Here is an 18,655-nt window from a genome sequence, read left to right on the forward strand (position 1 = left end):
CAGCACTTTGTAATAATCCACCACAGGATATGCTACCAATGGAGTTTAGGTGGAGTTGGCACTCAGTGACCGGCAGGAGTGGATAATTCAGAGAGGACTTGCATTCCATGCAGTTCTTATTTTTCTAGATGCCATCTACTCAATAGTTTTTCAGGGCTTTCTTACTTTGCAGTTAAGGAAAATAATTTTGCCTTGTCAAGAGGTTTATTTAGTTATTACGTATATGGAAATACAGCACATGGAAACAGGAGAGCTTTTTCCCTTCCAAAACCAGAAAAGACATAGAAGATATGGAAAATGATTGTGTAATAAACTATGGAATATTAAATATCTACTGAGAAAAAGTGGAAAATGTGGATGCAGAGACCAAGCACAACAGCTCCTGACAAAGCAAATACATACTCAACATAATTAATTTTAATTAAAAGACTCTGTTTATACAATGTACCAAACAAAAATCACATTTAAGGCAGATAAAGATAGCAATTTCAAGCTTTCATAAACTAGAATGTTAGAGTTAGTAGTTCTGTGGGCCTGACTTTGTGCCCTTCATGTATACATCTGCATAATAAAGCAATTCTTTGTAACACAGATTTTTTGGGATGGGGAGCTGAGAGAAATTCTGCTCTATGTAAGTATTGGGTACTTAAATACTGGTTCTGCCCTCCCAAAACTCACTATAGCTCAGAAAGCGTGTAGGGCTGTGAATGTGGGCTTCACAAATTCACACCCTGTGCTCTGAGTGCTTCCTCTGCCACAAGGAATGTAAGTTCTGCCTTCTCCTTGTGATGTTTATGCTGTGAAATTACATCCTGGCTTGAGAGAACCAGTGAATTACTTTATAGAGTCCTTCCTGAGCCCTCGGGAAAAGCCTCTGCCTATTTAAGAAATTAAATTAAGATGTTTGCATGCTTGTTGTTAAATTATGTATGGGAGGTTGAAAAAATGCTGAAAATACTTTTCATAATAAACTGCAGTGTGAATTCCATGAATTGTCCTCTAAGAAAACTATATCACTTCTTCAAATGTCCCCTTGAGCTCTCAGTGCACCAATCACTGTTTAGCTCAAGGGGTTTCCCATTATCAAGCATTTCCAAGTGTTTTATCTGTTTTAGGGGAGATGACGTTTGTGGGACATACAAGCCATGAGGCCTTTGGGATGACAGCTGCTTGCTGGTTGCCAGTCTGTACTGTGTGTAAGAATGTGTCTGCTTTGGGCAATGTTTCATACCCAGAACTGAGCGAGATGTGTTTGAAGAACCTGCTTTTATTTTGCCTGCATAAGATCAGTGTTCTTCACCTCTTGATTGCAGCAGAAAGCATTGTGGCATTAATAACATTTCAAAGGGAAAGCATTTTCCTTTTTAAGTTGGAGGTCACTTTTCCTGACAGGGATATGCAGAAAAAATAATACTGCTGGAAAATTTGTTTTCTAAGATTATGGTTAGTTAGGCCAATGCCATGTAATCTTTTTATTCTGCATTTGAGTTTTTGCTCCAGTACAATAGTGTTGTGGTCAATAAATACTAAATAATATCAGTGATGCTCCTGAGCATTAGACTTCTATTTACTCACAGCTTTGGTTTAGCCAGTACTGGAGGAGGTTCCTTGGATGGTGATGTTGGCTCTGGTATTTTCACTGGCTGTCCATTTATCTTCTCTGGGAAGTGGTTGGGTCTGGTTTGGTTGGTGCTGCCAGGTCCATCCTCTGAGGAGGATTCGCTCCCTTTTTCATCTTCGGGCAGCTTGAAGTGCACGCGGAGCCCTGCCTTGGAGCTGGACCTGGGCTCGTTGTGGTTCACAAGGACACCTTCCAGTTTGGGTCTGGGGGCTTGCCTTTGGTGGCTGGAAGGAGTCTGGGGGGGAGCCTGGTGCTCAGTAGCCACAAAGTCAATGGAGCTCGTCGTGTGAAGGGCAGCAGTGCTACTGCTCTCCTCGGGTGCTGCAAGAGGAAAGGTCAAACCTTTGGGACATGGAAATGCCAGAAATCACAGTGAAATGAAAGCACAAAGTTACAGTCCAAAAAACTCACTCTGTCCTTCCAGCTGTTGCACTGACTTGTTTGACCTTGTTTGTTTAAGAGCAAATTCCCTTGGAAAAGGAATATTGTAAAGGCAGAGGGAAAAGGGACACTGCTCCAGTTTGGAAAATCAGTCAGTGGTCTTCAGCCATGTCCCCAGTGAATTATTCCCCTGCACCTTTGAAATACAAACGTTGGTTTTTTCCCAGAGAATTCCCACACGTTTTAGTTATGGGGAACATTGCCAGAACTTGAGCTGCATTGGAGCCAAGAGCACGCAGCACAACTGCCAGCCTGCTCTGCTGGATTTACCAGGAGCTCTAAAGGACTCAGCTGGCTCTTACCTTTGACAGTCAGACGAGCTATACTGGACACTGTGCCGTACTTGTTGCTTGCAGTACAGGTGAAACTGCCAGAATCTTCTGAAAATACTTCAGCAATAACGAGAGTACAAATCTCCTCTGCAAAGCACCAGAGCAGGGTTAGCACTGGAAGTGAGCATGCAGTGACCAAACACACAGAACCCTGACTGCCTTTGGGGAGATTCCCTTAAGGACTTCCACCTTGCTCAGATTGTTTCTAGTTCCATCAGAATTATCAGTTTTGGCAGCCTTTGTGTGCAGCAGCTGTTATCAGCATTGTCTGCAGCAACTGGTACCCTCTGTGCTCCAGCACGCCCAATGGAAGCAAAGAACAGGTGTCAGCAGTGTGTGGAAAACATTAGAAAATGTTTTCCTAACACATGAAGTACAGACTTAAAAGAACTTAAAATTTAATTTGGAAAAATATATAGTGTACTCCACACTCTCAGCTCACTAAAATATAGGTATTTTTTATCTCTGATGATTGAAAGATTAATTAGAATTGACTGGGAGCAATTCAAGTGGAGTCACTCTGTAGTGGGTAGAAATATAAACCACATACATATAGACTGTTGTTTTCAAAAATACAGTGCAGATTTGCAGATAGAGGGGATAGTGCTAACTGTGCTTACACAAAGTTAACTTTTGGCTTCTTTGTGAAGGTGACTAAAGGGCACCAAAAATATGCTAGCAAAATTGTACTAGGAAAAACTATATTCCATCTAGAAAAGTCAGTCTGGGTTTGTGACATTCCTGTCTGACCAGTCTGGGCAGCAGTGCCAGCTAATAAATACCTGTCATGATGGGATTTGAAGTCTTTTGGTTTGGCCGAGTGGCTGGGAGGAGGAGGGACAATAACATCTAAAGTGAATTTAAATGTGGGCTGATAAAATTCCTTCACCTACTCAGTGACTATTTTTCTACAATTTTGCAATAGAGTTTCCTAAAACCCTACAGGATAAATATTCTATGGGTGCTTTTGCACACTTAAGCTTGATTGTTTCATGTCATCACCAAGGAAAACCCAACAGCAATAAAGAGATTGTTTCCTATCAACTACGGGAGAATAATAGTTTATTATAGCAGTATGATAACAGAACTAGTTTTAAGGCATTATAGTATCTAGTTTATCATGCTGGGATCTGCCAACCACTGCATGCATGGAAATCCAGATTCCTTCTGAATGAGCAGCAGGTGATGAGGCTGTGACAACTGCACCCAACTGATTATCCCCTAAAAACTGCTTCACATTACTCAGCAGTGATGCCACTGCACAGTAACAGAACAGTGGCACTGCCTTCTGGCACAAACTCCATTTTATGTTCCTCAGTCTCAGACAGAGGCAGTTTCTTTCAAAACTCTTTTTGGGGCAAAAACATTTCAAACAGGGCAAGGAGAATACAGAAGTTTATATTCCATAAGAATTAATATTGATTTGATAATTTTTTGTCTTTGATAATTTTCCATCTTGACAGGAGCGGCTTCATATTTTTAATGGCAAAAAGCAATGAGGAGAGCGAATCTCTCATGGAGAAATAACCAAAGCTATAGGGCTCCTCTGCTCCAGTCCTGTGGAGTAGTCCACATTCTGCCCTGATCCTTGGTATCAGCAGATCCAGGCACATTTATAGGATTTGCTGATACCAGGGGTGGAACACCTGATGTGCTGCTCTCACATTTCGCTGCTCGGGAGCACAGGGAATGGCTGACATGGCTGAACATCTGATGCAATGTTCCCTAACTGGTAAACTGGATAAAAATAGCTCAGCTCTACCTCATCTCCTATACTTCAGGACCTCAGATGCACAGGGGACCCTCATACATTAATAAATTAATCTTTAGCTCATTTAAATCCTGAGGTAAAACTGGGTCTAAGCAAAGTGGAAACATTTTCTGCAAAAGAGACTGAATTAATTCACGTTACACGTTTGTGGAACAGTCTACAATGAAATGTGCGCCACTAGTAGCTATAGAACATGAGGAAAAGAAGAAATTATGTCAATTAAATAATGAAGTTTTAATATTTAATATTTTATGAGGTTAAACCACCACACCTATGTAATTAAAAATTATGAGTGTTTGATGATCCTCACCTGGCTCAGCCATAGAGCGTGGTTCTAAAGGGAAGAAGAGCAGAATTATTAGATTGAATATAGTTATTTTTGCCAATATTTCTTTTTCCTTAAGGACTAAATATAAAGTTTGATCTTCTAAATAAGATGGAATACTCTTTTTGATCCAATTTTCTGTTTAAGGGGAGGTGCAGACAGCCAGGCCTTTTACTCAATGGTATGTCAAAGGCACAATTGAACAATGTGAACACTTATGAACACTGTTGGGAACTTGGGAATAGGAAATAAATTCTCCAAGTAGCTGGGTGGGGTTTTTTTCAGTATTGGCACAATTTTATTTTGTCTTGAAGACAATTTCTGAAACTCTGACCCACATGAAATCAAGATAGGATGAACCATTGGTTCACTTAGGTTTAGTTTAGTGTGGTATTTAAGGAATTCCTGTTGAATTTTCACAATTTTAGCATTTCAGTGACTTAGAGAAAATTGCAGATGTTCTGACTGCATTTGAAAATTAAAATTACAGTTGTAATAAGAAATTCACAGTGTTGCCACGTTAGCAATTTTGTTGCTTGCCTGTATTTTATTAGACACAATATTTTCACACAAGAAACATACTTTTCTGTAATATCCTAAAATCTGGAGAGTCTTCTATCAGTGTTCCTTCTCTATACCATTCAACCTTTGGGGAAGGAGCTCCTTTCACCCGACATTCAAAAACAACAAGCTGCCCCTCAGAAGCTGAAATATCCTGTAACATCTATTAGAGAAAATGAATAGACAGTCAGTAAATGTCTTAATGGTCTGGATGTAATACTGATTTCAGTAAGATTTAATAAAGCCACATAAACCCTTGAATGGCTTAGGAAAACAATTTTTTTTCTTTTTCTTTTTTCCTTTCCTTTTTTTTTTTTTTTTGAGAGAGCTCATTTTTAGTTATCTCTCTTTACAGTTATCTGACCTCTACTTTTCAAATATGTCATAGAAGAAATTACCTTTGTAAATACAGGAGCAGCAATTATAGGTCTTCCATCCAGTCCTTGCAAATAGTTAGTGGGGCTTTGAGCCTGTAGATGGCAAAACATCACAAGATGATGTTCAGGTGTGCAGACATTATTTTTTGATATACAAGAGAAATGTGCTTTTGGAATGACATAAAAGAGATTTTGGTGGATGAAGTCCAAAGCAAAATACCTAATGCAATGAACAGAAATTCTGTTGTGGACAGCTGCTGGTGATCTTCCTGCATGGGATAACAGCAAAAATGTTATTACTTTATTGCCTTAATCATGGCAAGAAAAGCTTTAGCACAGTGTATTGTAACATCTTTTCTTCAGACTTCAATAAGGCAAATATATGTTGTCTGCTTGATCATAGTCTTCTTTTAAAAATCCTTAACCTACAAAATAGTTATTGATGTTAATAAGGAAATGTTAAGTCATGTGTGTGACTGCTACCATAATTCTTCTCCTTTGCCAAACCCAAACCTTTTACAGAGTTGGGATATCAACCTGTTCATCCTACTCAGTAAAACAGAATGGAATTGTTTTCCTCCTGGGAAACTTTGTTATATAGGTTGAGTATTTAATATCGTTTTTTATTTTAGTGCAACAGGAGTTGCCTCAGAGCAGCAGCATTGATGATTCAGTATCTCAGGAAATAGCCAACATTTCACACCTTATCAGCCAACAGAATTTAACAGTAGTGATTTTTGAAGTAACTATTACCCTTAAGCATCTTCTTTCAAAATGGTTTGTTCTACTAGTTCTTAGTTCTATTCTCATTGTAATCAAAAGCAAACGTGCATTAGTTCACCTGTTCAGTATTTGTTCATTGGTTGCCACCTAATCCTGGTCTGTAAGCTTTGAAAAGGCTCTGGAAAGTGAGAAACTCGTGAACTTTTCAGTTTTAAGTAAGTATGGCTCCTCTTTCCTACCTGGTAAGAATTCACAGCTGTGGATATGCTGTCAGTTTGCAAGGAAAAGCACGGCAATGTCAATTAGAACATGGCAGCGTTAATTGGAACATGGTAACGGTATTTAGAGCATGGTAATGTTAATTAGAACATGGTAATGGTAATTTCCTTTGATGTGGAAAGTAAAATGTTATGTGGCAAACAAGTTTATTTACAGATAAAGTAAACATAGCGGTGAAACGATTCCACTTAAAATAAGTTTCATTGAAAGGAAAAGATTCCAAGTGAGCTCTGTATCAGGGAGAGGGAATCCTGCTGGGCTGGAAGGTGGATGAGGCAGTCTGGGATGGGAGAAGGTGGCTCACACAGCCCGGTGCCCTTCCAGCCTCGGGGCTGCGGGAAAACACCTGGATCCTGTGCAGTGCAATGAATGCACCTGGATCCTGTGCAGTGCCTGAGCTGCAGGAATGCCCCTGGATCCCGTGCAGCCCCGGGGCTGTGTGACTGCACCCAGATTCCCTGTGCTGGCCGAGCCTCCTGCTCCTCCAGCCCCTCCTGCACCGGGGCAGGAAGGTGCCCTGTCCCCTGGGCAGGAAGGTTCCCTGTCCCCTGGGCAGGAAGGTGCCCTGTTCTCAGGGCAGGAAGGTGCCCTGTTCTCATGGCAGGAAGGTGCCCTGTTCCCAGGGCAGGAAGGTGCCCTGTCCCCTGGGCAGGAAGGTGCCTTGTTCTCATGGCAGGAAGGTGCCCTGTTCCCTGGGCAGGAAGGTGCCCTGTTCTCATGGCAGGAAGGTGCCCTGTCCTCTGGGCAGGAAGGTGCCCTCTCCCCAGCCAGGTTCCCTTGGAGGCAAGGCCTCTCCTCTGTGGACTGGATGGCTCCCCAGGCTCAAAGCTGGAGTTCAACAGCAAAGCAAGTGCTAGAAAATTTGGGGTTCTCATTCACAAACTGTAGAAGAAAGACTTTATTAAGAGCTCACTTTTAGTCCTTGAAATGCACCGTGGTGTCCCCCCTACCTGGTTAACTGGTGTTGGCACAGTCTGGACAAGGACAGACACAGGCTGGACCTCAGCTGATGGTGCCTTGGAGGTTTCTTGATGCTTGGCTGCGGTTCTGACAGCAGGAGATGCTGCATTCACAGAGGTGTTGGCTGGCTTTGGTTTGCTGTGAAATATTAACCAAGAACAAGTTCTCTAACTGGAGGCCAGAGCTGTGTGTGTCCCTCAGTCACATCTGTCTCAGTTACAGCCTCACTGCTGGGACTGAATTCCCCTTGATCCAAGCTGATCTGTGCTCTGTAAGCTGCATTTGGTCAGTCAGCCTGCACACCTGGCCACTCCAAGATCTCACACTTGGTACAGTAATGGTCTGGATTAACCCAGCTGTGGCTTTACCAGCTCAGGGCAGCATGAGAAAGCAATGCTGCTTTCACAGAGGACACTGCTGCTTTCCATTTGGGGACAAGCTGGGCCTCTAAGGTCATACAAATACAATGGATTGCTTGGATACAGATTCAGTAATTAATTGCTGGAAAATAAAACAGAGACATGCTTTCTGACCAACATATCATCAGTTTTGCTAGTGTACAGATTGACACCTCTTCACTTTGTGGTTGTTTATATATGGAAATACAAGAGCTGACCCTTTTTGATTTGATTGCTAGGTGAAATAATGCTGGCAGTGAACAGCTGGTCTTTTTATCCAGTTTGAGGTCCCCCCAGGAAAGCTAGACTTCAAATCAGAGGGTGGTTTACTCAGAGTGAAGGTACAACTGTTGTGATCACTGATTTCTCTTTGGAACTTCTTTTAGCACCTGTTCTCATATTAACTCCCTTTGGTTACAGGTGTTCAGATTGGTGTGATGACAGCTGGAAGCTGAGCAGAAATGAAGACATTGTTATTACACCCAAACCTGGCCTTTCATAACGTGATCATTTGAGGACATCCTACTATGATGTCAGAGCAGCATTCTGAGAAAAAAATTACCCCACAATTTGATGAGGTAAGTGATTCAGAGATACCATCAAGTGATCAGGATCATGGTCAACCCTACATTGACACCTGATGAGGTGAATGTGAAAAAAAACCTGCCTGTGACATTTGGACAGGGCTGAGCTGGAATGGAAAACTTCTCAATTCATCCCAAACTGATTAGCAGTACATCCCAAGTCTGAGACTTTCTTAACCTTAGGTTTTATAAACCCCTAACATTTATCAAAGTCCATGAACCAATTCCATCTGGAGTGCTTTATGATCTTGAGGTTTAAATTGCATACAACAGGATTTGCTGTCAGCCTGAGGTCTTCAGTCAAATGCACTGCACATGTCTTCTCTTTGCATTTTAAAAACTGGCATTTGTAATGAGTGTAATTCTCCTTAGTGATGGAAAAAACCAAGAGGGTCCATAAATCTATCTGATTAGGGCCTCTTTTATCAAGGGCTGGTTGCTTTTGATGTTGAATCTGTGTATACAAAGGAGTTCAAAATAAAAGACTGATTATTTTAGTTTTCAACCAGTCTGACTCCCTTTCTAGTTAATAGAAGGACTTTGATTCTGGAAGATTTTTAACAGCATTGGATCAGGTTCTAAATCATCAAGGGATGGATTTCATTTAGGAAAAATAAAGAAATGAATACATAAGTATTTCCCAGATTTTAGATTACATCTGACATATTTTCTTTTTATAATTAAGTAGTTTTTATACCATCCTTTGAGTTCAGTCTAGTGCATGTCTATTAATTTCTTAATCTTAAATCTAAATAATCAATCTACCTATATTCTGCCAAAAACCTTGTGTATTTTCATGTGAGAAACTGTACTGCAGTCTTTGTCTAAATCAGACACTTAAATCAGCATTTAAGCGGGATCTAGTCAAATGGCTTTTGTTTTAGTAAATTAATTTTAGAATTTCAATATTTATGATAACACCTTTCCTTTTATATTAATATTTAATACAAAATTTCAATTCTTAATCCAAAGTTGAGGACACAAAAGCAAACTAATGTTTGTTCCATACTATTTGTAAAGCAAACAAGTGCACAAACAAAATCCAACCCAACCAATCCAAACTAATCCTAAACAGAATGATAATGTCTTGGAAGCTGCAAGCTAAAATATCTGCAGTTGTGGGGTTTTACTGTAAGAAATTTGGGAGGTGTAATTGATTTTACTTACTGATCCATTTCGTCCTTGATGATTTCACCTTCAGAGTCAGAAGAAGAGATGCCTGTGAAAAAATTTTAAAAAAATCATTTAGCAGAGGGGTTTTGAGTTTCTCTCTGAATGATACAAACCTTTATTCAGCTTTCCTGCAGCCCACTCCATGGGCATGTATTATAAAGCTGTGCCCAGACAAAAGGTCCCATTGCAGGAGAAGTGAACAGGTTCCACGCTGTGCAAGGTGCAGAACTGCTGTTGGGATAAGGCACCTTTGGGAGGAGGTGCAGCTGAAGTAAGGAGAGGAATATCCAAGAGGGAATGAATACCTGGGTGTTCCTTGGGCTCTCTTTCAAATGCCACTGTGATTTAATCCATATTTATTATGAATTGAGTACAAGTTTCTTCTCCCAGATACCTGATGCTATCGGATTAAAAGGAAAAAGAGAGACCTGGAACTGTGGCTGTTATTCTCCAGCTGGTGCCTTGTACACGATGTGAAGGAGATCCTCGCTCTGTTTACTGACTGCTGTCACTTACTGAGACATTTTGCACTTCTGATTCTGCCTTCACTGTGCTGGAATTTGCATTTTCTCTGCAGTTGCTGCCAGTGAGCATCTCCATCAGCCACGGCTCCCATCCAGCACCCACCTTGGGCCCTGCCTTGAGAGCTTGTAAATCCCTGCCAAGCACAGACATCTCCCTTTGATCAGGGGCAGGGCAGATGCTGAAAAAGGATTTGTCCTTCCGCTCTCAACTTAGAGTCGTGGAAGGAGAAAAACAGCAGAACTAAATTCATCTTTTGGGCACTGCTTTAATCTATGAATGGCCCCACTGTGCTCAGTGATGGTGCCCATAGTATGCTTCTCTGAGAGAAAAAGAAAAAAATCCTATGGGTTTATTTTAAGTTTATAGGCATGCTAGCACAATAATGGATTCAATCTCAGATCTTACCCAAGAAAGTGTAAAAAAGAAATATAATAAATAGACCACTCTTAGGCCTACTAGGTACAGTAAAAAGCATAAGGAGAAAGAAAGGACACCTAAATCTGCAAATACATATTCTGTTTGATTTACAGCATCTGCTGGGCAAGGCCAATATAAAATTGATTGCATAATTATTTTGGTTACAAGGTCCCAAGAAAGAGTTAAGAGAAAGCTGTCCTACATTCAATTGGCAATAATGACTGTAGGGAAAAGGCATTAATAAGAATTAGACACAAAGTTTAGTTTCTTGCACTTCTGTAGAGTTCTACAGACAAAAAATACAAGATAGTTTCAGAATCTGAGTATTTTTAGCCTTGGTTCTTGCAGTGAGATATATAAAACCTCTGAGAAGTAACAGAATAAAATGTAAGGGCAGGTCCCTTGTCTGAAGAGTGTTTTACAGGAAAATAATAATGATTTTAGTAACGATGGGAAGTGTTGACTCCTGCTATGTTTTTTAAATGACAAAACTCACAGTTAGCAAACAAGATACATAATTGAATCTTTATCCTGTGACCACTTTCAACCATCAGTTTCTGCAACAGCTGTAGGATTACCTTCTATGTAAATCTCTGCAGAGGTGGAATCAGTTCCATAGATGTTGGAAGCAAAGCACGAGTAACGCCCTGTGTCCTCCTCAAAAGCCTCAACAATGACCAGAGAGTGTCGGTCACCTGCCTGGATAATTTGGATGTCTGGTGAGTTTTCAAGCTCCTTCCCTTCACAGTACCACCTGCAAGGCAAAAAGCAATTGTTTTTCAATGCAAACAAGTCGGTGACTAGAATGATAATGTTTGAAGTCTTTCTGATGGTAAAATTGGTAGGTTTAGCCTGAAGATTCTGACAGAGTACTGCAGGTAAGTATTGAATCAACAGTCATAGGAATAAAATATGGATGATTTTCATAATATTCTATAAAGAGTAAAAGAGCTCTGAATTTGGAACACTGTCCATCCAGCTCTGAATTTCTCTTGGGGTACAATCAGATCTGTGTAGGGGCTTAATGTGCAGCAAAAATCACCCAACTCTAAGTTAACAAATATCCCTCAAACTTGTGTTTCTTAAGTTCATGTTAATTCAGAATGTGACTGAATTTTGCCTTTGTTTGGTCATATATTTAACACAATCTGCTTTTTATAAAAGATGGCAGAAGTGTATCACCAGGTAAGAGAGCTGATCTATTGCAGTAGAGGTTCTTCCACACAGAAACAGCCAGGGACACAGCTGCACCTGGAGTGCTTTTCTGCACAATATTGCTGTGCTCCTCTTTAAACACCGCTACACATCCAAGAATCTGTTGGGCCCTCTAGAGCTGTCCCACTCTCATCTCAGGCATTCCTAAGTCCCTCAGTGTTCAGAAGGGTTGTTTCAGTGGAAAGTGCAGGAATGCACACAAAAGGGAAGCAGCACCTTCCCACAGAGCTCTCTAGGATATGTCACTGGCAGAAACCACCAGGAGGGAGAGCAGGACTGATGGATGCTGGTTACAAGGCACAACAGAAGCACACAAAGCAGGTGGGTCTGCAGAAATGAAATCTAGGCTTTCTAAAGAAGATGTAGTGCTGTGTATCAAGATCCAGAGTTCAATGTTTGAGATAATACTCAGAAATACCTGTAATTATAGGTAACTAACTAAATTTGAAAAGCCAAACTTGAGTGCATTCATCTTCACTGTAACTTTTCTCAAGATTGATAGATGAATAAATAGATATAAAATACCACTAAAGTATTTGTATTTTGTTACTGTGACTTCCTTCATCACATGTGATTAGCTACTGCATCTTCTGCATGTGAGGGTGGGAGCTGTCATACTGGCAATATTTTTTATTCAATTGACTTAAAAAAATTAATAATAATTTCATCCAACTTTTATGGTAACTTGGTAAAAGAACCTGTCAATATTTGAGTGGTACTACAGAAAATAAGATTGTTGTGGAAAGGATAAGGATAGGTTTTAAAGTAAGAAGTTGTAATAATTAATATATCCTGTCTTACACTATAAGGTACTTCAATGCACTTCCATCTCAGATATTTTAGGAAAACATGAAAAAATAAATTTTTTTGATCACTCAGTTGCAGAAGTTTTTAACAAGTTTGTGCTACAAATTAAGCATGAAGAAAACCCCAAATTAATATATTGAAAAAAAAATCTCTTAGCAGTCCATACCAGCAGAAACCCAGAATATAACTGAAGTATAAGACAGAACTGAGGAAGGAGCCTCAAGGGGTCTCTGAGGTATGGAGGAGCACAGATGTAGCACTTAAGTGCTGATTGTGTAGCTGAGCAGAAGAGCAGGCCCTGTTTGTGCCCATGGGTCTGAGCCATCCAGCTCAGCTTTCTCACAGCACACAGGGAATTCCTGCATTTCATTCACCCCAGAGCTGCCCTGAGCTGCCTCCTGCCCATGGACACTTCCTAGGACTGCACTTTACTCCAGGCACTTTACTGCTGTTCATGCTGCTTCCCAAACCCCAGTGGAGCTTGTTGAAGCTGCAGAGAGTGTTCTGCCACCAACCAAACCATGGAGCACCTCTGGAGGCTGCAGAGCCAGCTGTGCTCCCACAGAAGGGGAGGAAGAAGCCCCTGGGTGTTGTGGCTCAGATTACAGACCCACCTACCCAGCAAGCTCTCCTGACAGTGGCCAAGAGAGGAAGACACCCTGGGTGTTGTGGCTAAATGAACTGTACAGTGTGAACCACGTACACATGTGTGTATACTGTATACATGTATGTAGCCAATATTGTGACACTGTGTGTAAATGTATACATATATGACATCTGTAAACGTGTGTATATTGTATACATGTGTGTATATTGTATACATGTATGTATACAATATTCTATACATGTGTGTATATTGTATACATGTATGTACATTCTATACATGTGTGTATATTCTCTACCTGTGTGTATATTCTATACATGTGTGTATAGAATATTCTATACATGTGTGTATATTGCATACATGTGTGTCTATTCTATACATGTGTGCATATTCTATACCTGTGTGTATATTCTATACCTGTGTGCATATTCTATACATGTGTGTATATTCTATACATGTGTGTATATTCTATACATGTGTGCATGTTCTGTACATGTGTGCATATTCTATACATGTGTGTGTATTCTGTATATGTGCACATTCTATACATGTGTGCACATTCTATACATGTGTGTATATCTATACATGTGTGTATATTCTGTACCTGTGTGTACATTCTATACATGTGTGTGTATTCTATACATGTGTGCACATTCTATACATGTGTGTATATTCTATACATGTGTGCACATTCTATACCTGTGTGTACATTCTATACATGTGTGTGTATTCTATACATGTGTGTATATTCTGTACCTGTGTGTACATTCTATACATGTGTGTATATTCTATACCTGTGTGTATATTCTATACCTGTGTGTATATTCTATACCGTGTGTGCACATTCTATACCTGTGTGTATATTCTATACCTGTGTGTACATTCTATACCTGTGTGCATATTCTATACCTGTGTGTACATTCACTCATTGCCATGGAGTGTGTAACCAGTCTCTTTAACTTCTTCCCCAAGGTGGGAAGCAGCACTTAAAAATAGTTCTAAAAATGTGAAATCACTGGTGTTAAAATCATAATTTATGAACTACCTCTCCCTTTAAGGATTTCATGGTCACAGTACCATTATCATTATTTTCCAATAGATTAGACTGTATGATTCCTTGCTAACATTTATTTTGAAAATACTAATCTTTATTTATGTTATCTTTATTTTGAAACTCTTGGTTTACCTTTCCATTCAAAATACATTTCTTTTAAAAATAATTATCTTTCTACCTTCTTCTGATCAGCTTTTAGTGGTCATACTCTGTCACAGTCCTGTCAGATCCTCTAAAACCAAACTCTTCAAACAGAAGGAACAGCTACACCTACTTTAAACTTTGCCCATCATGGCTTGCCCATATCTGGAATTTTTACCGCTAATACTTGGATACAAAGGGAGGTTTTTGACTGGTTCCCCAGAAGTGAGGATCACATTTTCTTTTCTGTTCAGTGCTGTCCTCACACAGGTACGGACACCATAGCTCTTAGCTGGTATCCAGAGCACAAAGCTCTCCTGCCTGGAATAGATGAACAACTCTACAGGAGCAAGCAGAGGAAATGTTTACAGCCCCAAGGGAGAACTATGGTAATGCCCATTACAGGGTCGATTGAAAACAGCCTGTGACAATTATTAGTGCCTTTCCAAGTTCCAGACTTGGGAATTACATAGGATACCTGTGGTACTGAAGGGAGAATTTTTTAAAATTCTGTTTACATTATGGTTTATTCTACTGTTGTTCTCAAGAGCTGCAGTTGGTGATCACTGAAAATGGTCACATTATCAGGAGGGAAGGTTCATGCCGTTGTGTGACTACAGGCACAAATTTGGTATATGAATGTACAAGTTGCCTTTTAGGTGTGTAATTCATGTAGGCAACTGTGTACTTTGGGACATGAGTCATGGCACTTACTCATGTCTTTTTATATTCCCACCCCATGCCTCTTCCTTATATTGTAGCCTTGTTTGAGTGTGTGAGCCTTGGCAGAGATCAATAAGCATTCAGGAGAATACCCATGCTCCACAATTTGATTTCATTTCCAGCAGCACCTTTTCAGAACATTCAGATAACTTGCATAGTACAGTGATATTATATTTTTGTGTCCACTTAAATGTGTCTCCTTACTGAAGTGGCACATTGGGCAAAACACATTACACAAAATGCTGGGATATAATTGCCATTAAGGTAGAACTCACTGTGTTACTGATCAGCTTTTCCAATTAACCTGTTGTGTTTGTGCAAAGTCTGTATCATACTTTTGTGAGGCACAATTTAATTTTCCTATAAGCAAATTTTAAAACACAAGCTAATTTTTACCCTTCTTTTATTAGTATACAGGTATTATAGACTCAAATGATGAAGCAGGACTGAGTTAATTGGGTTTTTTGCATTTTTTTTTCCTTTGGTTAGTCCCAGATTTGCAGCATCAGTAATTTAAAACTTCAGGAATAAACTCCTGTTTCAGACCTGTGTTAAGTTCTCCATGCAGTGTGTTCTGTAGTGACTCTTTTCAGCATAATGTTCAAGTATTTTGAGATTAAGTTGCAAAAAGGAGCATGTTGTGTGAATGTTGTCTGGTTGTAATGCCGATAAATCAAAACCAGTGGTCTCCTGTGAAGTTAAGCTTCATGGAAAGCTTTGGTGTGGTGTACCTACTCCTTCCTTGCTCACATTTGGTTTTACACTTCCCATGGAAACACTGTACATGGTGGCAATGAAATGTCAGCGCCAGCAGCTCTGCCCTGAGGTACGTGCCATGGCTGGAGCAGCAGAGCTCTGCGCTGACATTTCATCCCTGCCATGGATTGCAGAGAGAGCTTCCTCATGCGAGGGAGGCTCACATTCAGCACAGGCACTGTCATCCCCCGTGCCAAATTCATCCTAGATCTTAATCCACTGGCTTGACTGGAGCTGAATGTAAGAGAAGTTTGGCTGTAGACTGAGCACTAAAACAGAGAAATGCTTTCATTTGGCAGCCAGGGAGAAAAATCTTAATTATCTTGCAGGGTTCCAGAGGTTCTAAAAATCTGTGATTAGTTGCAGGTCTGGTCTCCTCAAACAAAGCACCATAAAATGCAGCTTTTAGGCTTTGTGTGCTTATGTTAAAGAATGTTTTCATGGAAACCTTATGACATACAGCCTGTTTTTAGAACATTAAATCCTCATGACACTTCCAGCATAGCTGTGTATGCCAAACCATGCGATGTGATTCATCAGTAAAATTAACCTGAGAGTGATTTGCCAAACAGTTTGGAAAAATGTAGGCACCTCTGAACTTGAGGAGAAAAGGAGTGCTCTCCTCACAGAGGGGAGTAAATGTCACACCTACCATTACTCATAGAAGGGAGCATGAGAAGGAGATCATCAAACACTTTGGGAATACACCCTGCATTTCTCTCAAAGGCTTGCTTCTAAGCCACAGTGCAGCCAGAGCAAAGCGATCAGCAGGAATTGCAGCAGTGCTCTGTAATTGCCAGCTAAGGCTTGAACTAGCTGGAGGCACACCTCCTGTGGTGTCACACTGAAAAATGAGTCACTTCTCACACAAATTTCTAGATAGCTTGGCCAAATGAGCTTCCTCTGAATTGTGGGCTTGTTACATTGAGGCTGAGTTACCTTTAAAAACATTTGGGCAGGTCTTTCTGAATTCAGCCAAGAGGACTTGGCTTTCCATGTCCTGGTGTTTCAGATCAGTTCCCCAGTTCTTCCCCTGCTCCACCACCCAGTTTTCTTTCCCTCAGTGAGCTCTTGTGCTGGATAGTTATGTACCACACCTGTAATGCTTTATCATTGCCATGGTTTGGTAATTTGATAAATAACCAAAATGGTATTTTGACCCTGATCCATCACACATGTAATTTACACCATCTTTTATATCAATTTGGTTTAGTACTATCTTGCTTTCGAACACGGTATCTGCCCTTCATATTTTCCAGTCCTTTCTATCCCTGTGATCAGCTTCTTTCTAAATATCCTGTCTCTAATTTCTCTCTTGTAATCCCCACTACATCAGTCTAACCATCAGACTGCTCCTGGTGTTGACTGATTAACTGCATCGCAGAGCTTGCTGAATCCTGTCCTTGTTTCACAGTGCTCTGGGTTCCCACAGTGACTTCCACTTTGTCATTGTGTCTAATATTTGCATTTAAAGTCACTTGGGATCCCTTTCTGTGGTTCAGAAGTCCATTTCAAATCAAAGGTCATTAAGCTTTCTTTCAGCAGTTGCTACCTTGCCAGTTGCTCCTTTCCTGGGACTGCTGATTTTTTAATTTCCTTTAGCTATTAGAACCTTTCTGTCCTTGCCCAGCTCCACAGACACTGAACTCACTCACCATAAACCTTGGAAAACTCTTACCCTCCAAGCAAGACATTTGGCAATTCTGAGCACAGTTCTGCTCACAGTCCCACAGCTATGGCCAGCAAGATGCCTCCTTCACTCTCTCAGGAGCTCTGCACAGCAGACCAAAGAGAAGCACTACTTTTAGGGGGAAAATGCTGCATTCTTCTGGTCCCCATGATGAATGGTACACAACCCCCAAAGTACATTCTGGTTTCTGGTTTCCTTGTGCTGTAGCAGTGACTAACAAGGCCACCACACATGGAAGCATGTGAATATTTATCACTCAGTCTAGTGACAATTTTTGCACCCTCTCTCAGTGTTACTTCTGCACAGTGGTGGAGGTGGAAGAATCTTGGATGAACATGACAAAGTGTTGTTAATAAATAATTATGATCAGGAAACTCTTCAAGGAGCTAACATTCCCAGCTTTCTCCTTAATACAGCACGTGCATAGACACACAAACACAAGGGAGAGTTCAGAGTTTCCCCCCTTGTGACTTATCTTTTATTTGTTTAGTTAAATTTATGAAACTGAAAGCTGAGCCTGATCTTTTTCTTGAGCTATAACTGCCTGGGACTAACTTTCCCTAGGGGATTTCTTTCCCCTTGTCCCTAATTTCCTATATCTGATGGATGCTTCTTCTACAGAGGTGTAGTAGCTCCTGTACTGAATAGCATTCACATAAGTAGCTTATTTAATTAATCAAAATTAACAAAATCAAATGTTGAAATAGGAATTTCAACTAAAAAGCTTCAGGTTTGTTGGGCCACAAGTGGATCCAAGTTACAAAGATATCCATCATCCATTTCTGTGGAATCAGTGGTTCCTGAATTGGGTGTGCAGGCATTCTGCTCAGCCCTGGGTATCTGCAGGATGAACCATCGCTCCTGGGTTCTCCAATCTGCCCTTGTGAGCCTTCAGTGACTCCACAGTGTCACCTTCTAATTCTGGGGGTTGTGGAACACCTGAACTTGGATGACATGAGCACCTTGTCACTTTTATGTATGTCAACAGCACAAACATGACTGCTGGGATAAGGACCGCGCTGTGGCCTTCTGGAAAAACACCTGAATTGAATATTGTGTGTTGGACAAGCAATTAGGACAAGTCTATGGGCAAGCAATTCAGTGTTCACCTGTTCTGAGTACAAAGAAAGCCAGACTGAGTTTGTGTACAGGTTCAGATCCATAAGAGAAGATGATTT

The 18,655-nt window shown here is 40.6% G+C and overlaps 1 protein-coding gene across 1 annotated transcript in view; it reads right to left on the minus strand.

The window, feature by feature from the left end:
• MYPN (myopalladin) overlaps positions 1-18,655 on the minus strand; it is a 54,628-nt gene that overhangs the window by 26,274 nt on the left and 9,699 nt on the right. Inside the window, exons 3-10 of the mRNA XM_030951106.1 lie at positions 11,066-11,241; positions 9,540-9,591; positions 7,381-7,528; positions 5,450-5,521; positions 5,073-5,214; positions 4,476-4,499; positions 2,365-2,481; positions 1,576-1,942 (exon numbers count right to left, since the gene is read on the minus strand). Of these exons, the coding sequence (XP_030806966.1) occupies positions 1,576-1,942; positions 2,365-2,481; positions 4,476-4,499; positions 5,073-5,214; positions 5,450-5,521; positions 7,381-7,528; positions 9,540-9,591; positions 11,066-11,241 (1,098 nt within the window). The remainder of the gene's footprint in view (positions 1-1,575; positions 1,943-2,364; positions 2,482-4,475; positions 4,500-5,072; positions 5,215-5,449; positions 5,522-7,380; positions 7,529-9,539; positions 9,592-11,065; positions 11,242-18,655) is intronic.

Source organism: Camarhynchus parvulus, chromosome 6 (assembly GCF_901933205.1).
Source record: "Camarhynchus parvulus chromosome 6, STF_HiC, whole genome shotgun sequence".
NCBI classification, from domain to species: domain Eukaryota; kingdom Metazoa; phylum Chordata; class Aves; order Passeriformes; family Thraupidae; genus Camarhynchus; species Camarhynchus parvulus.